Here is an 18,960-nt window from a genome sequence, read left to right on the forward strand (position 1 = left end):
ATTTAAATAAAAATAAAATAATTAATTATTTTTCCCTGACGCAAACATAACATATGACACTATGTGCTAACTTAGAAAAAATATATATCAAATGTGTTAAATATTCAATCTGAACTACAACATTTTGACATATATATTATAGGTCGTGATGTGACATGACAAACCCTTGCCTAGTTTAGTTCAAATTTGAATCTTATAAAAATATTTTATTATGATTCATATAAATTGGTTTTGCAAAGCTAGCTCCAGAGTCAAACTTGAGCCCTTGTTCAACCTGAACGACAACGTTTTAACATATACATTATAGGTCGTGATATGTCATGACAAAGCCCTTGCCTAGTTTAGTTTAAATTTGATTCTTATAAGAATATTTTATAAATATTTCATTATGATTCATATGATTAATTTTGTGAAGCTAGCTCGCGGAGTCAAACTTGAGTCCTGCAAAATTCAACTTAATCGATTTGATTGTAACTCTAATTGTAAAAGTCAGTAAAGATGATTAATAGCTTGCAAATGTTGTCCATTGGATCAAAATAGAAAAATAATTTAATTTATAATTCTTATCAGAATGTTATTTAAATATTTAATTTTAATAATTTAATTGATGTTCTATATTAATGTTTTATACATTTATATGCATCGTAGCATAAAATATTAATATAAAATATCATTATTGATACCTAATTTAAATATCCAAATAGGGTTTTGGCATTGGCTTTCCATTAAATTGATGGGCCAAATATATATTTTAGCTGCCTATACTTGCATATATATATATTTTTTATTTAGACACTTAAATTTTTTGTTATTCTAATTATATATTTAAATTATATAATTTTGAGTCAATTATACTCTTAAATTTTGTTTATTTTAATTATACTATTCAAGTATGTGTGACGCCCCGGCCTCCACTGACGGGTGCCACCATGACACGCATTATAATCTGGCCCGCACTGAAGAACGATTATGCCCCTGCCAATATAAAACTTTTAAATAATATGGGCATCTTGGGTGGGGTCCAGGCTTCGCCGCCTTCGGCCAGACGAGAACTCGGGAGTTAATTGCGATGACAGCGGAAACTCACTCAAGCCTCGTACTTGATTGGGCCCTTAGAGCATAAATCTAATTTCAAACAAATACCATCAAGCCTCATAAATTACATCAACCACCAAACATAATTAAACATATCTCAATTTTCGGCCGTAACTGACAGGTACAAGTTCCCTACCCTACCGGGTTTACTCAAAGTGGAAACCTTAACTTGATTCTAGCTTACTTTATGTTAAACCATAACCAACACCCATAACTAACACACAGTAGTTATATTATAATATTAACATTTGGGGTTAACCCACACCCCCATGGTTAACAGTCGCTGCTAACTGGCGGCTCCTCTATTAGTACTGCCTTTCCTTTCTCGAATCCCGAGCCACCTGCTAAGTTAGTGGAAAAATACAGGGGTGAGTCCCGGGGACTCAGTAAGGGTAATATGAGTTGCAGTAAATTAAAATGCATGACAATTATAGAATAATGTGAAGTGTATCATACATGCAGACCTGTCCACCTCACCCTAAACCAGATTTTGGTGGCCCTACTGATTTCATTTAGGACCCAATCTCGAAACTCACACGGTCCAAATCTACAGCCCCATGCCTAGATACTTCTCCCACAGTCTAATGCAAGCCATGCCATAATAAATTTACACACAAAGCATATTAAAACCCTTACCACGTGTTAATCTCAAACTGCGTGTCGATTTCACGTCCCAATTTCTAAACAATTATAAAATAAAAATAATTTAATTAAACATGCAGTCAATTTTAATTATCGCCGATACATCGCTAATTAATTTAACTAAACATGCGATTGATTCATAAATAACACTATTAAATAAATTTAAAACATTTTTATATCTCGCGTACACACACGGGCAGAGTTTCGGCGCGTTAAAAATTATAGAGCATTTACAGCGATGAAACAACACTATTTATAAGCACCAGAAGAGGAGGAATCGGCCAAGGGGGGAAATTTAGGCTGCCATGGGTCTCCCTCTTGCTGCCATGTCGCGGCAAGGGAGAAGGGGTGGGTGGCACATGGCCACCCACATGGTGCAGCCTGGGGCGCATAGCTGGCGCCCCTGGCTGTGCGGCCGCGGGCATGGGCGCCGCCTGGCACCCAGCTGTCACAGTCTCCCCTCCTTATGAAATTTCGTCCTCGAAATTTTATACACTTTATTTATTGCACACAAATTTCCAACATTAACTATAACTATCAAACAGGTAAGGATATTTTTCTCGTATTTCTTCTTCCATTTCCCAAGTCGCCTCCCGTTCCGAGTGCTGACTCCACTGCACTTTAACCATAGGTAGAGTTCTACGTCTCAATTAGCGGTCCTGACGTTCCAGCACTCGTACAGGTTGCACCTCGAATGTTAAAGTTCAACATCCTCAGCACGCACTTTCATGTCCGGATTGTATATATGCTTCCGTAACTGGGAAACATGGAATACATCATGCAGTCCGGTCAACGCCTTTGACAACTCCAGACAGTAGGCAAGCGGTCCAACTCGACCTTTGATTTGGTACGGTCCCAAATACCGAGATCCCAATTTTCCCCTTCGTTGATGTCTAAATGCTGGGCGTATTGGAGTAGCTCGAAGGTACACCAGATCTCTTTCCTCAAACTCCAAAGGTCGGGTTCGGCGATTTACATACTTTTTTTGTCGGTCTTGAGCCGTTTTCATGTTCTTACGGACTATCTCTATCTGTTGCGTTGCTTTCTCCACAAGATCTGTTCGGGCAAGCTGTTTTTCCCCTACCTTAAGCCAGCAAATAGGTGATTGACACCGTCGTCCATACAACGCTTCATATGGGGCCATCCCTATGCTTGCTTGGTAGCTGTTATTATAAGCAAACTCTGCTAAGCTTAGATATTCGTCCCAACTGCCTCCAAAATCTTGCACACAAGCCCGAAGCATATCTTCCAAAATTTGATTGACCCGTTCAGTTTGACCGTCTGTCTGAGGGTGATAGGCTGTACTAAAATTCAACTGGGTCCCAAGTTCTTTCTGCACAGCCTTCCAAAAGTTTGACATGAATCGACTATCCCTGTCCGATACAATGCTTACAGGAACTCCGTGTAAGCGAACAATTTCTTGGATATAGAGTTGGGCAAGTTGCTCAGCACCCATGGTGCTCCTTATAGGTAAGAAATGCGCTGACTTTGTTAGTCGGTCCACAATAACCCATATAGCATCCGCCTTTCTCAGCGTCCGGGGTAAACCCATGATGAAATCGGTTGTTACGTGTTCCCACTTCCATTTCGGGATTTCTAAGGGTTACAAGCTCCCCGACGATTTTTGATGTTTGGCTTTCACCCATTCACAGGTGTCACATGCTTTTACGAACTCCACCACATCTTTCTTCATTCCTGACCACCAATACACTTCTCGAAGGTCACGATACATCTTGGTAGCTCCGAGATGTACTGTATAGGGTGTTCGATGTATCTCATTTAAAATCTCCTGTTGTAGTTTCCCCAAGGCTGGCACGTACACCCGTCGCTTCATTCGGAGTATTCCATTACGATACTTAAATTTTAGTTGCTTAGGTAGCCCATCCTCTATTCACTGTTCCAAATTCATAAAAGAAATAAATTTTGAAAAGTTCATTTATTTATTGAGATGACGACTAGTGTTCTTTAGAAGGGAGGAGGCAGACGAGGAAGAAGATCCCATCGTCCAGCTTGCTCTTCAAGGGCCAACACCGCCTGCGAACCCATACCCGAATGATAGAACATCATAGATAAGCGTCTAATTCAAGAAACTATTATTATCATTATATTATACATGTGCCAATCTTCCTCATCTGACATTGAATCCCCAAAGGTTGCTCCGAACCGACATCGCGTATCACTCCTTTATGGGTTCCCCCAAAGCTGCCAGAGCTTGTGTCCAACAGTCCAAGACCAGTTTCCCACCTTTTCCCGGGAAACAAACAGGCCGGAGTTGTCAGTGGAACCCCCATGGAATCTTCCATCTTCCATCTTCCTACACTAGCTACTGGGCCTGGGTTTTTAATTTCTTGTTCGATACCCAGCTTAAGATTGATCTCCCTCACATGGGTTGATGCCCTCTGGATTACCCAACCGCCATCAATAAAATATGTGTGGCTTTAAGTATTTCAAGATAGAAGAGAACCAGTGGACAGGTAAACGATCGAGATAAGGACAAAATTGGAGTTCCTGCAGGCTGCGTTTGGCAAACCCAAATCCAAACCATGCCCAACCCCACTAGACAAAGATGGGGGAAAACGAGGGGATGGGGGGCCGAAAAGGGCAGCACGGTGCCAGCTCGAGGCTTGCCTTTCGCTGCTTTTTATGCTGCCCAAACCAAGCAGTCTTAAACTAATTGATGCATATATGTATGTATATACATATACATATATATATATATATATGTGGCCTTCAAACCTAGTCCTATGACAAGCAGCCGGCTGTTTGGTATGGTCCGGTAATCAAGGAAAGTTGGTTAATTAACAAGCTTCCAATTAATTAACAACACCACCCATGTGCCCTACACCTCCATGAAATCAGCACAAGAAACAGTACCCATTTCCATGTCCACGTGTCACAATCTTACCGCTTCAAAGTTAACTATTTTAAGGAGCCAAGTCCAAGTCCAACATCCCCTCTTCCCACCTTTGCCAGAACTTGGAGCCAGAGAGAAGAGAGAGAGAATGATGAAGCTGAGATCGAAGAGGTTCTCAAGGAGCAACTCTAAGCTCGGAGTCGGAGGGGAGGGGAAGAGCTGCGGCGGCGAAATCAAATGGGAGCTGCGTCCGGGGGGCATGCTTGTTCAGAAGAGGGAGAGCGGAGAGGGGGAGAAAGAACCGCCGATTACAGTCAGAGTCTCGACTGTTTCGCAGTGCCACGACATAACCATCCAAGCAACTTCCACTTTTGGTAATAATTAAGTTTTCTTTCCCATGATTTTGCCTTATTACTCTCTGTTATGGGTCTGATTCATTCTGCTATTTCCTTGCTTGCAGGAGAATTGAAGATGATTCTGTCACTGGTGACGGGTCTGGAACCAAGAGCGCAGAGGGTATTGTTCAAGGGAAAAGAGAGAGAAGACTGTGAATACCTGCACATGGTTGGAGTCGGGGACAAGGACAAAGTGCTTCTCCTGGAAGATCCAGCCATCAAGGAGAAAAAACTCCTTGATCAAGCCATTGGGACTCCTTGTCGAACCATTCGCGTCCAATACTGATATCATCAGCTGTAACATATTAACTAATTGTTTTCCCTAGCGACTGACCAGACTGAAACAAAACAAAGAGAACAAACAAGAGGGTTTCTAGACATGGTGATCGATGGAGCTCTGACCCATCGATGGATCCCTTGGCATGCAATTAGTTTAGAGGGTCTGATGATATTAATGTATTGTTTTGTTTTCGGGGCAGCCATATGAAATGTGTAAGCTGATGTGCTTCCGCGTCATCTTCATTAGTTTACTGTGTTTATAAAATGTTAAGATTCCATGGCGAGTATTTTTGTCTGTTTAATCATATATAATTGAATGCGCGTGCGAGAACTCATCGAAAGCAATCGTGATTTCTTTTATTGAAGCTTAACATACAAGCAGTAACGAGTACAAAAGACTAACAGTAGGAAGAGAGCAATATAGAAGCATTTAGTACTACAAACATGGCTGGCCTGGCCGCTATATATATCTGATCATACGTTGTATGATGGCAACAACATGATCAGCTCTTGATGATCTCTTCGATCTCAATCACCTTCTTCTCCGCCTTTTTCTTCACCTCCTGTTTGGCGACCGTCACGGTGAGCACCCCGTTCACCATGGACGCCTTGACCTCGTCGGCCTTGGCATTCTCCGGCAGCCTGAACCGCCTCGAGAACTTGCCGCGTCGGCGCTCAACACGGAGCCACTTCTCGGTCTTATCATCCTCGGGCACCTTCCACTCTCCGTTTATCTGGAGCACCCGGTTGTCGTCGACCTCCACCTTGACGTCGTCCTTCGTGAGGCCCGGAAGATCGGCCAAGAAGACATGAACCTCCGGCGTTTCCTTCCAGTCTATCGGCACGCTCAAGACCGGGCAGAGATTGGCAAGCTGGGCAATGAATGGGTCGCTGTTGCCGAACAGGGTGGATACGATCGACATCTCGATCGAAAGAGTGAAGCACTGCAGGTTGCTGAATTCGAGCGAGTAATGATCAGCCAGCTGGGGTGGGAGATGACAGATTAGTGCATCTGTCTGTATATATAGGGAAAATCAGGATAAAATCTTGAAGTTTCGTGGGTTTTCTTCGTGAATTCTGGAGCGTGATGTTCTACCACCTTCAGTTTGGGGCGAGGCTAGAACATTCTATTGCATGATCATCGACAATAATGATGCATTTTCTTTGCTTTTATCTACAATCTCTAGAGCTTTCTTGAAGTTTTCTTTCCATAGTCAATCAGCCTAATTTTGTTTGCCAAATAGATATTTCTGTCTTTATACTTTTTTTTTTTTTTATGTTTTCATTCAAATTTTTTATTATTCCAACTACACATTTACACTATATATTTGTTAAACAATTACATACCTTAATTAAAAAGTGCAAACACATGGGCACTCATCAACTGCCCTAATTACCTCTCACGCAACCACCATCTCTGCCACAACTTATTTCTTCGGTGTCTAGGCAAAAGGTGCAGAAGACGTCATCAATCGAAAAAGATAAAAGGTGAAAAGGAAAATTCATTGACGGTGGCAGATAGCATAGAGGCTCTCGTTGGAAGTGGAAGAAGGCATCAACAACAAAGAAGGTGCAAAGGCCATCGATGGCCTTCCGCCATTGCCGACACCTTTGCCTCTTCATCTTTCCCCTTTGTCAATCAACGACGAACTCTGCATCTTCTGCTATACCCATCTGTAACAACAGATTCATGTGGCCCAAGAGATCAGCCTAACAATGGGTGGGTTTGAGGCTATGAGAATGAAGCCCAAAAACTTTTAGACACGGGCCCAAATTAGAAAGGGACAGCGTCCATTAATGGTGCAGCCCAATGATAGAATTTTCGCTCTCACGTGTTGTGATATACTCATCGGTCTGACGGATACAGCTCATCAGTGGCCTCTGATAATGGAAAATTAATGGATCTTTCAAACCTTTACCTTTTAATATTTAATAACACCAATCAAAATTTGACACGTTTACATAATTTAAGAAACCATTAATTTATGCTGAGCCCGGTCTACGGCCCACTCGCGGACAGGACCAATAGGAGGACGCCACATCACATGTGGCACGAAGCTGTAAAAACATTTAATTTAAAAAAGTAAAATTATACGGCTATAAAAAAATTTAAAAAACCACCGGACGTCTCAACTTTGTCAGAAAAAGGTGAATTCACTCATCTTAAGGGTTTTTCACATATTATTCTATGTATGTGGGAGAGATTAATCACGATACACGACGACGTATCAGGTAAGAGGTATAGTACATAATGCCCACAAAGAATCACCCTCACAGAAAGATAAAACTCTCACACTGTGACTGTCATGATTTGAACTTGCATCCTTGTCTGTAATCTACTATCTAACTGTCATCCGTACTACGTCCGTGGGACGACTTCTCAACTTTCTTTCTCTCTTCGACCCCCTCAACCTTTCTTTTTCTTTTTGGGAAATTTGCAAAAAATAGGACCTTCCATACCCAACTTTTTTAAAACACGACACTTCAAAAATCTTTACAAAATTAAGACTTTTAAACGTAGATTGGACAAAATAATATTTTTATTTTTCAATTATCTCTTTCTTTGTTCTTCCTTTTCAATGGTGTTTTTTCTTCTTCACAGATTAATTTACTAAAAGGATTTTCAAAATCTGCCGCACAGAACAATTATGCGTTTTGTTTTTTTGCCTAAGTTATTATTTTGTTTTATTTAATTACGCTTCTTCTTGATTAATTTGCTGAAAAGACAAATTCAATTGGCTGATTAATGTGGATTGGACAAACTCACTCTTGGTTTCTCTCCAACTCTTCGTATGCCCAGTTGTTCACCAGCTCTCTCTTAATTTCTCCCCTACTGTCTCCTCGACCCCTTTCCTCCTTTCACCGTTACCAGAGAACCAAGGAACGGGCAAATAGAGTGACGCGATGCCCTCCTTCCTATTGGCCTGGCCTGGACTGGACTGGTCCACGAGTGGATCGAGTCCGACATAAAATTTTTATTTATCTCTCTGACAATAGGCCCCGCATGTCTACTTTCATTTATCAGTCAGAAATATCTTACATCCCTGTCTCCCATAACATAATTATCTCATCTCATGAATCATCCTCCAAAAAATATCTTTATTTATTCAATATTAGAAAAATACAAAAAAAAAAAAAATGCTCAAATTAATGCATATAACTCGAAATTAATCCGATAATGGATATGATCGATAATCCAAATTAAAATTAGCATGGCATGTTAAGAAGGAGCGCCGACACAGGCTTATGTTTGCATATGGCACTGCAACCAACAATAACTGAAAACTCATGAGCAAGGGGCCGGGCAGCTTAACGGTAATTAATACACAAAAGCTCAACACTTATCTGATTTAACGGTTATTAATCTTGCGGATTATTCTGCACAAATTCACAGCATCTGCATGTACATATTTTTTGGATTTGTTTTGGCTTTCGATCGGGTGCATTGGATCAGTTTACAGAGTCAAAGCCACAGCCAAACCACGCAGCGAAGAAGAAGAAGAGGAAGAAGAAGAAGAAGAAGAAGAAGAAGCCTGTTCGTACGTACGCTTTCAGCATCTCTTCACGAATCGACCCTGATCGATCAAGAAGAAAGCATCGAATCCATAAATCAAAACCAGACCATGGAGACGTACGTAATTATTAACTGATCGTGAAGAAGAAGCAGATCGATGGGTTATTGATTGATTAATTACCTTGATGCGGGGACGATTCTCGGCGTTGATCTTGCGAACTTCGTAGCGGATCCGTTTGGAGAAGAGCCTGCTCTGCCTCTTCTCCTTGTACCTCTGCACCCTCGCCTCTCTCTTCCCCGCCGCCTTCCCCTCTTCTCCGGCCTCCTCTTTCACTCTCACCGGCACATCGCCGCTGCTGCTCAGACTGCTCCTCTCTGGAACCGCCCAACAATCTTTCTTCCACTGCCAAAACCATAGTCAAACTCAATCCACGCACTAGAACTCACAGTTGGTAATTCAAGAGCTGATTATGTTTAAATTTTAGTGGAAATTGCAAGCATGGAGGGGTGAGAATCGAGATCTCACATTAGAATAAGGGTCGCCAGCGAACAAGTCATCGAGGAGGTCAGGGACGGTTTGAGGGCACTCCGGCGGGATGTAGAGCGGGCCCTTGTCGGACCAAGCGTTCATGATCTCCCGATAATCCAGCTTCAACGACAACCCTTGCTGCGTTCCCGGCGATGGTTCTTTATGCCGTGGGTCGGCCGTGCAGCTGGTGACTTCCGAGTAACTCACCCACTTGTCTTCGCTGGCGTCTCTTTCCTTGCTCCTCATCGCCGTCCGTACCAGCGCCACGTCATCGCTGTCCTTCCCGCCGCAGGGGTACGTTAGCGACGGCGACCGGACGTTCTCCTCCTCCTCCGTGGAGGATCCCGGGCCGAGCAGGGTGGTCAGAGTGGTTGCGCCGCCGTCCGCCGAGTCGAAGAAGTAGGCCACGTTCTCGTCCTGGGTGTCCTTGTCGTAGACCAGTTGGTGTTCCGGGTGTAGGGGAAAGAGGTTCAGCTGCTGGTGGCGGTGGTCGGCTGTGATGGCGGTGGTCATTCGGCAAGATGGAGGGCCTGTTTCCGGCGAGAACTGGAGGCGGAGGCTGAGGAACTTGGGCTTCCTGGTCTTGGTTCGGGTCTTACGAGCTGGCTTGAGAGTGAGAGCGGCTGATCTTGATCGTCGCTTGGCGATCTCTGTGCACATTCTCTCTCTCTCTCTCTCTCTCTCCTGTGGAAAAGCGCGAAAAGTGAAGTCTTTTTGTGGGGAAGACTAGACCTTTTTATGATAGGGTGGCGTAAGGATGCGCTTTTTGGGTACACGTGGGATGAGGTTATTGGCTGATAAGGATGATTGTGCTCGCAATCTAGATTTCGTTTGGATGGGTTTCGGTGGGCAGCGCTATCTTGCGCCCCGGGGGTGGGGGGGGGGGGGGGTGGGGGGGGGGGGGGGGGTGGGGGGCGTCTTTTACTTTTCCGCGCCTTGTCATGCATATCACGTGATGATTTCAGATATTGTATTTTTAACATTAATTCAACTCACGTGCGTTAAATGCAATCCTCCTCGGGACGTTCCATTGAAATAATTGCTGTGTTATCTGGATACTAATTTTCTTTTTTTTATATTTGTTAAAATAAGTCAGATAAAAAATATTAAAATAAATTTAGAATATATTTCGAATAAAAATATAGAATGATCCAGATAACATTAGAAAGTATTTTAAGATTTTTATCAAAATTTGTTAAATTTTTTGAAATCTATTGATAATTGTATTTTTTATTTTTATGTGTTTGTTAATATATATGATAAGTATCGAGATAAGAATTTTTTTATTAAAATATCCTTATTATTGAAGTTATGATTAAAATAATATTTTATGATTAATATAAATTGTCAAAAAAATAAAAATAAAATTTTATTTTCTAAATTCATGTTTAAAAATAAATTTAAAAGAAGTTGAAAAGTAGAAATAATTATTATTAAAATTACAATAATTCCACCTAGATAATTAAAAATGGCCAAAACATATTTTCATAATAAATAATAAAACATAAAATTAAATAAAATAATTTAAAAATTGATTAAATGAATTATATTAGTTAATAAAAATATATATATAGAGAGAGAGAAATTTAAAATTTAAAAATCAATGAAATGAATAATGTCATTTAAATTTTAAAAATTATCAAAACATATAACAATTTAAAAATGTATTAAATAATATTAATTATAAGACTTAAATAAATAAGTTTTTTTAATAAATTTAAATATTTAAAATGCATTAAATGACATTAACTATCCTACAAAAAACATATAAGTAATTGAGCTTTATCTTGAAAGAGTCAGATAAATTTATTCGAAGGAGGAGGTCAAATAAATTTATCTTGAAATGGAGAGATAAGAAGTCACGTGAGATTTTTCTAAAAATGGTTAGATAAATTTAACAAATACGTTGGAGAGACCAAACATCCGGAATGCTTCCTATATCTAATATTTTCTCCCTCTTATCTTGATTAACAAACACCCCCTTAACATATATATAACCTAATAATTAATTATTTATATATATATTTTTATTCGCTTGGAGTTTTTGAATTTCACCCAACTAATTCCAAGGGATGGGTAACCTTTCCCTCTTATGCACCTTTTAGATAAATTTGAATGCAAATATAATTTATATACATTCAGAATTAGACATTTAGTGCAATCCATGTAGAATTTATCTTCTAACTTTACTATTATTTTTTAATAATAAATAAATCTATCTTCAAATTATTGCACTAATTCAAATCTTGATATTCCATATAAAACTTTAAGTATTTTACCACTATATGACACTCAGGAGAGCATTATTTATGCATTTGCATTATACAACATATGACTTAACCTAATAAAAGAGATTTTGCTTAGAATTAACTCTTTTTATTAGACTATGATTAATAAGGGTTATCCCAACACTTTTAAAAAGCAATTTTATCCCTTAAAACACTCGTCCTAGGATAAGAATGGGTTTACTTGGGATTAAAACAAATTACTAAATAATATAAAATAATTCATAATCATGAAATTATCTATTAATTTAAAAAAATAATTTTAATTGAAATAGATAATTCAATCTTGATAAACATTAGTTATTGTAGGGCTTATACAAGACCCCATAGTTGGATCATCAAGACAAGCTCTGATAGAATACTAAGGTTTCGAGCATGGTGAAACAAGTGCGGGCTAAGCACAACTTTAACTTAAATGGGTTGAAACTAAGCGTGACTTAATTAATGAATCAAGACTAAGCATATAATAGTTTGAATAGCATGTACACGCACTAATTGATCTAAATCTTGAATATCATCTGGCAACAAACTATTTTGTACGTAATTTTGTTTACTAATGTTATAATTTGGGAAATTTTCAAATCAAATTTGAATTGATTAAAAAAAATATGCATTAATTTAGACAATGAAACGATTCTCCAAACATGAATTAAGAAAAAATTTCAGCCGGTGACTTGGGTTTCACGAGCGTCGACGCGTCGGCGTCTCTGTGGCAAGCAAAGGGTATGGGAACCGGAGGATCCGACAAGAAGCCGCCGACGATGTTCTTGGCGACCAGACGGTTCACAGCCTCAGTATAATGGATGCCATCCCAGCTAATATACGATTCAGGGTTCGAACACAGACCCAGTTCCCGGTGCGGAGTGCACCACACAAACGGGTCGCCACTGAACCCTGTTCGAACACTCAACTGGGTAAGCAATTAATCACCCGATCGATAGGACATTCTTGATTGATTAAATGTTACAGATTATATATATATATATATGTTTACCAAGCTTCTTGCCGTTGCCGATCAATTCATACTTTGCAGAGTACACATCCACATACGTTATGGAAGCTTCTGGGAGCTCTCCCCTCAGTTGAATCACCTTCTCCCTGAGCTGCCGATTGAATTCCATGGCGCCTGCATTCCGGCCCATGTCGCACCCATATGCATCCCTTCTCGCCTCATTGATGTACAGCGGCAAGCACCCTTCTGGACCCGTATTGTGTATCCAAAATGTCCTCGCCCCTTCGTTGTACAAATTCTGCCATATATATATATATCAACAATACCTCAAGATTTTTATCTCCAAGTCGGCTACATGGATTCCATGGTTAGTACCTTAACTCCATTGCCAAGCTTATCGACGAGGCCCCGGATCACAGGTAGAGGATCGCCGAACAATGCCATTGTGACGTCATTCTGCCCGATGTCGATTGTGTAAAGAGCCCTTGAGAAGTCCTCAGGCCTTGGGAGCCTGTCCGTGTTCTTGCCTGATGTATATGCACGATGGGTCACACGTACGATCACAAGACCATTAGTTACTTACTTGATTAATCCCTAAGGATGGAATAATTAAACTGGGTTAAGCATGTATGTATAATTAAGACCTTGGTTGTAAAGGTCAATGACTCGGGACTTGAATTGCTTAAATTGAGCCGTCTGAAACTCCAAGCTGAAGGGGGTACTCGCGGTGCTTGCCGGAGGCCCAATTGTTGCAGATGCTGATGCGAAGTTGGCTCCATGGCTGTAATTTGTTCCGATCGAATCCATGTATGAACTCAAATGCGGCAGCCCCAGATGCTCAGCTGCATCAATTAATTCACACATCAATCAATTAATTACTCAGTGTGTGATATATATATATATATAAATAGTTCTTTTCTTAGCTTCTTCATATACCTATGAAGTCGATGATAAGACGGCCGTCGCAGACTCTTCCGACGGGTTTTCCGAAGAAAGTCTCGCCGCAGGGCTCCCGGACAGCGAGAACGGCGGCCGAGTAGCTGCCGGTGTCGGAATTCGAATCGCCGAAGTTGTAAATTGCCGGAAAACTACATTGTTGCCCAACACCCTTCACCTCCCCTCCAACAACAAGATCACTCAGAACCAGAGAAACTAATAAAACTCCAAGAAGCAACATCTTCTTCCCGCCCTCAAATTACTCAACGAAGCCCAGAAGAGCCCTTACATATATGGCGGCCAAACCGCCATCTCTCAGGGTGCAGGGTTTGTCATGTTTGTCCTATGGTATTAATGGAAACATGGCCGTGGTGTAAACAGCTTATTATAGGTTGTTTGTTCCGCAATGGTGGAAGGGAAGCTGGTGGATGGATGCATCAGAGCTAGAGGCTTCGTAAACAAACAATACATGGAGGATGGAGCACAGTTGACCCAATCCGCCTAAAAATACCATATGATATCCTTCTTTTTAAACTAAATAAACGAAGATAATATTTGGACACGTGTCTTAATCTCAACTGATATGTTAAATGCACGTGAGTTGTTGGGCCAGAATAGGTGGGCTTGGGGAAGCTTTGGTTGATTGAGCCCAATAACAGCAAATTAACCGGATCCGGATCAGGGTCGAGCCCAGCAGTAACCCGGCCGATTGCGAACTCTCCTAATTTCACATTCCCAATTTAAGCCTGAGATTACGTATTCCTTGTTAAGGTAAAAACGGAAAGTCAAAAGTTTCCGTCCGCAGTCGGTGGAATGGAAAGAGTGGGGTTTGACTCTCTGTCACGATGCTGGAAGACTAGGAAGAAGAAAATTTGGCCTTCCCGCTTTACTTTCATCTTCTTCTTAACAGGGGGGTCTCTCTCATCTCCTAAGACTCCAAAGAATATGGCTGGCGCCCCAAACGTCCAAACCGAGTCATTTTTACGTTTTTTCTAATATTTTTTCATCTCACAATATCAAGAAATATCATAATTTTTGAAAATATTTGGGTCTTGTAATATTAAAAAAATATTTATGTTCTATGTTAAAGATAAAACCAATTCCATCTCTATTGTCCCTTTTGGACAATAGTGAAGATAAAAATAACTTGTATTTATGTTTGTTTACATGAATAAAAGAATTTATATTTATATTTAATTGAGTAATTATTTTTTATATTATAATTTTTTTTTAACCTTGATTTCAAATTCAAACTTGTTAGTCACATACTTATAATTTGTGCCTTTTTAAAGTACGGTGACAAATCTGGTGGTTGAACTTAAAGTATAGTAATTTAGTTTGACATTTTTCAAAGTTCAATAAATAATTTAATTTTAAAATTAATATATAATAACTTATTTAACAATTTATAATTTATTATAAACCCTAAACCTTAAATACTCAAAATTTTATTAGAAGAAGATGAATATATATTTTTATTCTTGTACTTTTACGTTTATTTTGTGTGGCTATTCAAACTTTTTATTGTCTCGATTATACTTCTAAATCTGATATTCGAGTTAATTTAACTCCTATATTTTGACATTTCTTTTGTGTGATAATTTGAATTTTTCGTTGTTTTAATTATACCCTAGAACCTGTATTTTCGAGTCAATTTAAACCTTATATGTATTTTGACGTGAACAGAGTGTGACTTATATTTTGTCATCTTACTTTATTTTCTTTTTTTACTTACGTGTGAAAAAAAAAAGATAAAGTAAGATGACAAAGTACACGTTATACTCTGTTCGCATCAAAGTATATATTGAGGTTAAATAAACTTGAAAATGTAAGTTTAAAGATGTAATGGAAATAATGAAAAATTTTCTCTTCGTGTTTTAATTTTAAATTTTGAATTCCTTTTTAGTTTTGTGTTTGATCGTTTATTTTGAGATTTTTAAAAAAAGTTTTTTTGTTATTTAAAAAAATATTTATTAAAATAAAAAAATTAGAAAATGTGTTTGCTTTGTAATTTTGAAAAATTATTTTGTGTTTCTTTTCTTTTTTTCGCTTTTTTTCCTTCTATTCTTATTCTTTAGCACCATGCATTTTCTCCGGTGGCAATTTTGTCACAGGGTGACCACCGCTGGTCACAGATTCACACGATCAGAGTCTATCATTAAAAATTCCAAGTCAAGAGGGTTAACATACACAAAAATGAGCCAAGTTTAAAGGTTGAATTTTCATAAATCTAACTTTAATTTTTGGCCAACACTTATATACATTGCTAGTCGCCACTGGCCACTATGGTTGGTTATTTCCGACAATAAGAGAAAACCACTCAACACCCAAGGACTCATCGATTAACATACTCAAAAACTAGCAAGATCTAATATACACAAAAATGGTCCGTCAATTAACATACACAAATAATATTTTGATTTTTTTGTTTCTTTTATAAATTTTTTAGTTATTTTTGAAAATATGTTTTTAAAAATAATAAAAGAAACGCGTCTTAAGTAATTTAAAAAATTGAAAATTTAAAACGAGTTGAAAACAAATTATATGAAAAAATGTTAAAATATAATAATTAAATTGATTTAAAAATATAAGTTTTGATGTGAAATTAAAATAATAAAAAATTTGAGCAAAAGAAAACGTGAAATTAGAAGAGAAAATATAGGTTTGGCTGACGGTGGATGCTGCGATTTTCAAAGGGCGGGCTTCAACTGTATAAACTACCAATCGTGGGAACCCAACCCAACGAATCATGACATTAGACGGCCGCCGGACCCATGTGTCCGTTTTAATCACGCCATTTATCCCGGAATTATCCCCTTTAAAACCCCATCCTCCACACCCACCTTCTCCTCATCTCTCACTTTCTTCTGTAATTTTCTTTGCATAGGCAGGAAAGTGAAAGAAAATGGCAATGTCTACCACCACTCTTGCTCTCTCTTTCCTTTTCTCTACTCTCTTACTTCAAGCTCCACCCCTAGTTTTCCCCTTTCCGGCGGTTCAAGACCCCGATCTCGTCGTACAAGAAGTTCATACGTGTGTAATTAATGCCATAATGCTTTTCAGTCTGATATGAGACACGAATGGCCAGTATGCTTTAATGTTTTATTTCATTGCATGATATGCAGGAGAATCAATGCGTCGAGGAGGAACCTGGGATACTTGTCTTGTGGCACCGGCAACCCAATTGACGATTGCTGGCGGTGCGATCCGAATTGGGAGAGCAACCGGCAGCGGCTGGCGGATTGCGCCATTGGGTTCGGGAAGAACGCGATGGGCGGCAAGAACGGCAGGATTTACGTGGTCACCGACTCCAGCGACGACGACCCGGTGAACCTCAGGCCCGGAACTCTCCGGCACGCGGTGATCCAGGACGAGCCTCTGTGGATCGTCTTCAAGCGGGACATGGTGATCCAGCTCAAGGAGGAGCTGCTGGTGAACTCGTTCAAGACCATCGACGGCCGAGGGGCTAGCGTCCACATCGCCGGCGGGCCGTGCATCACAATCCATTACAAGAGCAACATCATCATCCACGGCATCCACATTCATGACTGTAAGCCCGGCAGGGGCGCCATTATACGGGACTCGCCGGAGCATGCCGGGCATTGGCTAGTGTCGGACGGCGACGGGGTGTCGATCTTCGGCGGGACGCATATCTGGGTTGACCACTGCTCGCTGTCGAATTGCCAGGACGGGCTGATTGACGCCATCCATGGATCCAACGCCATCACCATCTCCAACAATTTCTTGACTCATCATGACAAGGTCATGCTGTTGGGCCACAGCGATTCATACACTCAGGATAAGGACATGCAGGTCACCATTGCTTTCAATCATTTTGGTGAAGGCCTGGTGCAAAGGATGCCTAGGTAACTACATATATATGTATATATATATATATTACATATTTATGTAACCAATTGCCCGTTAAGTTGACTTCTTTGTCAATGTTTGACTGATATTTCAAAAACCTTGACTTTTTGAAGAACAAATTCAATGTAATTGAATCGTGGTTGCAGGTGCAGACATGGGTACTTCCATGTGGTGAACAATGACTACACTCATTGGGAAATGTACGCCATTGGTGGGAGTGCAAACCCAACCATCAACAGCCAAGGCAATAGATTTCTGGCATCCAACCTAGCAGTCAGGAAAGAGGTAGCTATCAAAAATTGATTTATGGCTAGTAGAGCTAGTCATGAGTTCTCATCCTTAACTCACGCAGGTGACAAAACACGAGGATGCGCCGGAAAGTGAATGGAAAAACTGGAACTGGCGGTCGGAAGGAGACTTGATGCTGAACGGCGCCTACTTCAGGCAGTCGGGGGCCGGTGCGTCATCCCCTTATGCTAGGGCGTCCAGCTTGAGCGCTCGACCATCTTCGCTTGTGGGTTCGATGACTGCAACTGCGGGTGCGCTTGGCTGCCGGAAGGGCTCTCACTGCTGATCACTTGAAGGATCATAATGTATTAGTTAAGCTGCAACAGTACGTTAATTAAGAATAACACAGTAGAGAGAGAGAGATCAAAGGAAGAGAAGAGTGAAACCCTTAATTCTCTGTTTTTAATGGTTAAATGCACAACCTCTGCCCTGTTTCTTCGCTTTTGTAAGGGCCAGAAGGGTTGACTGAAGTGTGAGTTTGATTATGGATTGCTATATATCTATGCTAAGTGTCTTCTAAGTCACATATATATAATTACATCACACAATCAAATTTAACGTTATAACGATAGTTTATATATATATTAATATTCTTGTATTATATGTCCTGTGAGCCGGAAATCCACGGGTCGAGGCGGCGTGAATGATGGGCGAAATGGGGTTGTCCACTGTCATCATTGAGAACCAATATTGGGCGCATGCACGGTCATAGCTGCTTTTAAATGAAGTCCATTAACTCCACTAACATTGCGCTTTATTTATTTCTGACTTTGTCCGACAAACTGCAGCAGCGTGCAAGCAACTCTATACTTTTTTTTTCCGTGTTCGTGTTGAATACACACAATAATCTATAAATTATATATATCAATTTAAATTTTGGAGACATGCAACTGCAACTCACACCATTCATATACTCTAGGTGTTGTAACATACTTTTCATGAGATTTTTTTTTTTTTTTGGAGGATCTTTGGAGGAGTTCCCTAAAAAAAAACACAGCCTTGGTCTAGTAGAATGCCTCATTCTAAAAGGGTCTTTGGGGGTTAATGCCTTCTCCTCAAAAGGTCTCTAGGGGCCACCTTTTCCAAAGATCTGGAGTAGCCCTCTAAAGGCCTTATAGGGACAAGCCTTCCTGATGGCTTAGGTAGTCTTTTGAAGACCCTTTGGGGATTAATTTCTATGAAAGCTTGATCTTCCAAAGATTAATGTAGAGATAGTCGAACATCTTCACCCGAAAAGTCATGCTACGTGCCCTCGTGAATATATATGTGCCTTTTATCCAAAGCTACCGGCCTACCATGTGTCCTAGCTCTTCGAGTGGTA

At 40.1% G+C, this 18,960-nt stretch overlaps 5 protein-coding genes across 5 annotated transcripts; 2 read left to right on the forward strand and 3 right to left on the reverse strand.

Annotated features, from left to right (window-relative positions):
- Positions 1-4,571: 4,571 nt before the first annotated feature.
- On the forward strand, positions 4,572-5,595 carry LOC127804961 (BAG family molecular chaperone regulator 2-like). Its single transcript, XM_052342087.1, has 2 exons — positions 4,572-4,965; positions 5,052-5,595. Exons 1-2 carry the CDS (start codon positions 4,587-4,589, stop codon positions 5,270-5,272), a joined length of 600 nt encoding a protein of 199 aa, XP_052198047.1. The 5' UTR covers positions 4,572-4,586; the 3' UTR covers positions 5,273-5,595.
- A 7-nt stretch (positions 5,596-5,602) lies between these two features.
- Positions 5,603-6,340, reverse strand: LOC127804962 (18.1 kDa class I heat shock protein-like). Its single transcript, XM_052342088.1, has one exon. It carries the CDS (start codon positions 6,186-6,188, stop codon positions 5,769-5,771), a length of 420 nt encoding a protein of 139 aa, XP_052198048.1. The 5' UTR covers positions 6,189-6,340; the 3' UTR covers positions 5,603-5,768.
- A 2,244-nt stretch (positions 6,341-8,584) lies between these two features.
- LOC127804960 (zinc finger protein CONSTANS-LIKE 7) lies at positions 8,585-10,000 on the reverse strand. The gene is made up of 3 exons (XM_052342086.1): positions 9,306-10,000; positions 8,961-9,182; positions 8,585-8,840 (listed from the first exon to the last, which is right to left on the reverse strand). Exons 1-3 carry the CDS (start codon positions 9,966-9,968, stop codon positions 8,817-8,819), a joined length of 909 nt encoding a protein of 302 aa, XP_052198046.1. The 5' UTR covers positions 9,969-10,000; the 3' UTR covers positions 8,585-8,816.
- Positions 10,001-12,137: 2,137 nt separating this feature from the next.
- On the reverse strand, positions 12,138-13,962 carry LOC127804641 (GDSL esterase/lipase At5g14450-like). Its single transcript, XM_052341535.1, has 5 exons — positions 13,482-13,962; positions 13,190-13,387; positions 12,921-13,072; positions 12,588-12,843; positions 12,138-12,487 (listed from the first exon to the last, which is right to left on the reverse strand). The coding sequence occupies exons 1-5, from the start codon at positions 13,720-13,722 to the stop codon at positions 12,243-12,245; spliced, it is 1,092 nt and encodes a 363-aa protein (XP_052197495.1). The 5' UTR covers positions 13,723-13,962; the 3' UTR covers positions 12,138-12,242.
- A 2,382-nt stretch (positions 13,963-16,344) lies between these two features.
- On the forward strand, positions 16,345-18,159 carry LOC127804089 (probable pectate lyase 5). The gene is made up of 4 exons (XM_052340815.1): positions 16,345-16,514; positions 16,607-17,347; positions 17,498-17,636; positions 17,704-18,159. The coding sequence occupies exons 1-4, from the start codon at positions 16,387-16,389 to the stop codon at positions 17,923-17,925; spliced, it is 1,230 nt and encodes a 409-aa protein (XP_052196775.1). The 5' UTR covers positions 16,345-16,386; the 3' UTR covers positions 17,926-18,159.
- The last annotated feature ends 801 nt before the right edge of the window (positions 18,160-18,960 follow it).

The sequence above is a fragment of the Diospyros lotus genome, chromosome 6 (genome assembly GCF_014633365.1).
Source record: "Diospyros lotus cultivar Yz01 chromosome 6, ASM1463336v1, whole genome shotgun sequence".
In the NCBI taxonomy this organism is placed as follows: domain Eukaryota; kingdom Viridiplantae; phylum Streptophyta; class Magnoliopsida; order Ericales; family Ebenaceae; genus Diospyros; species Diospyros lotus.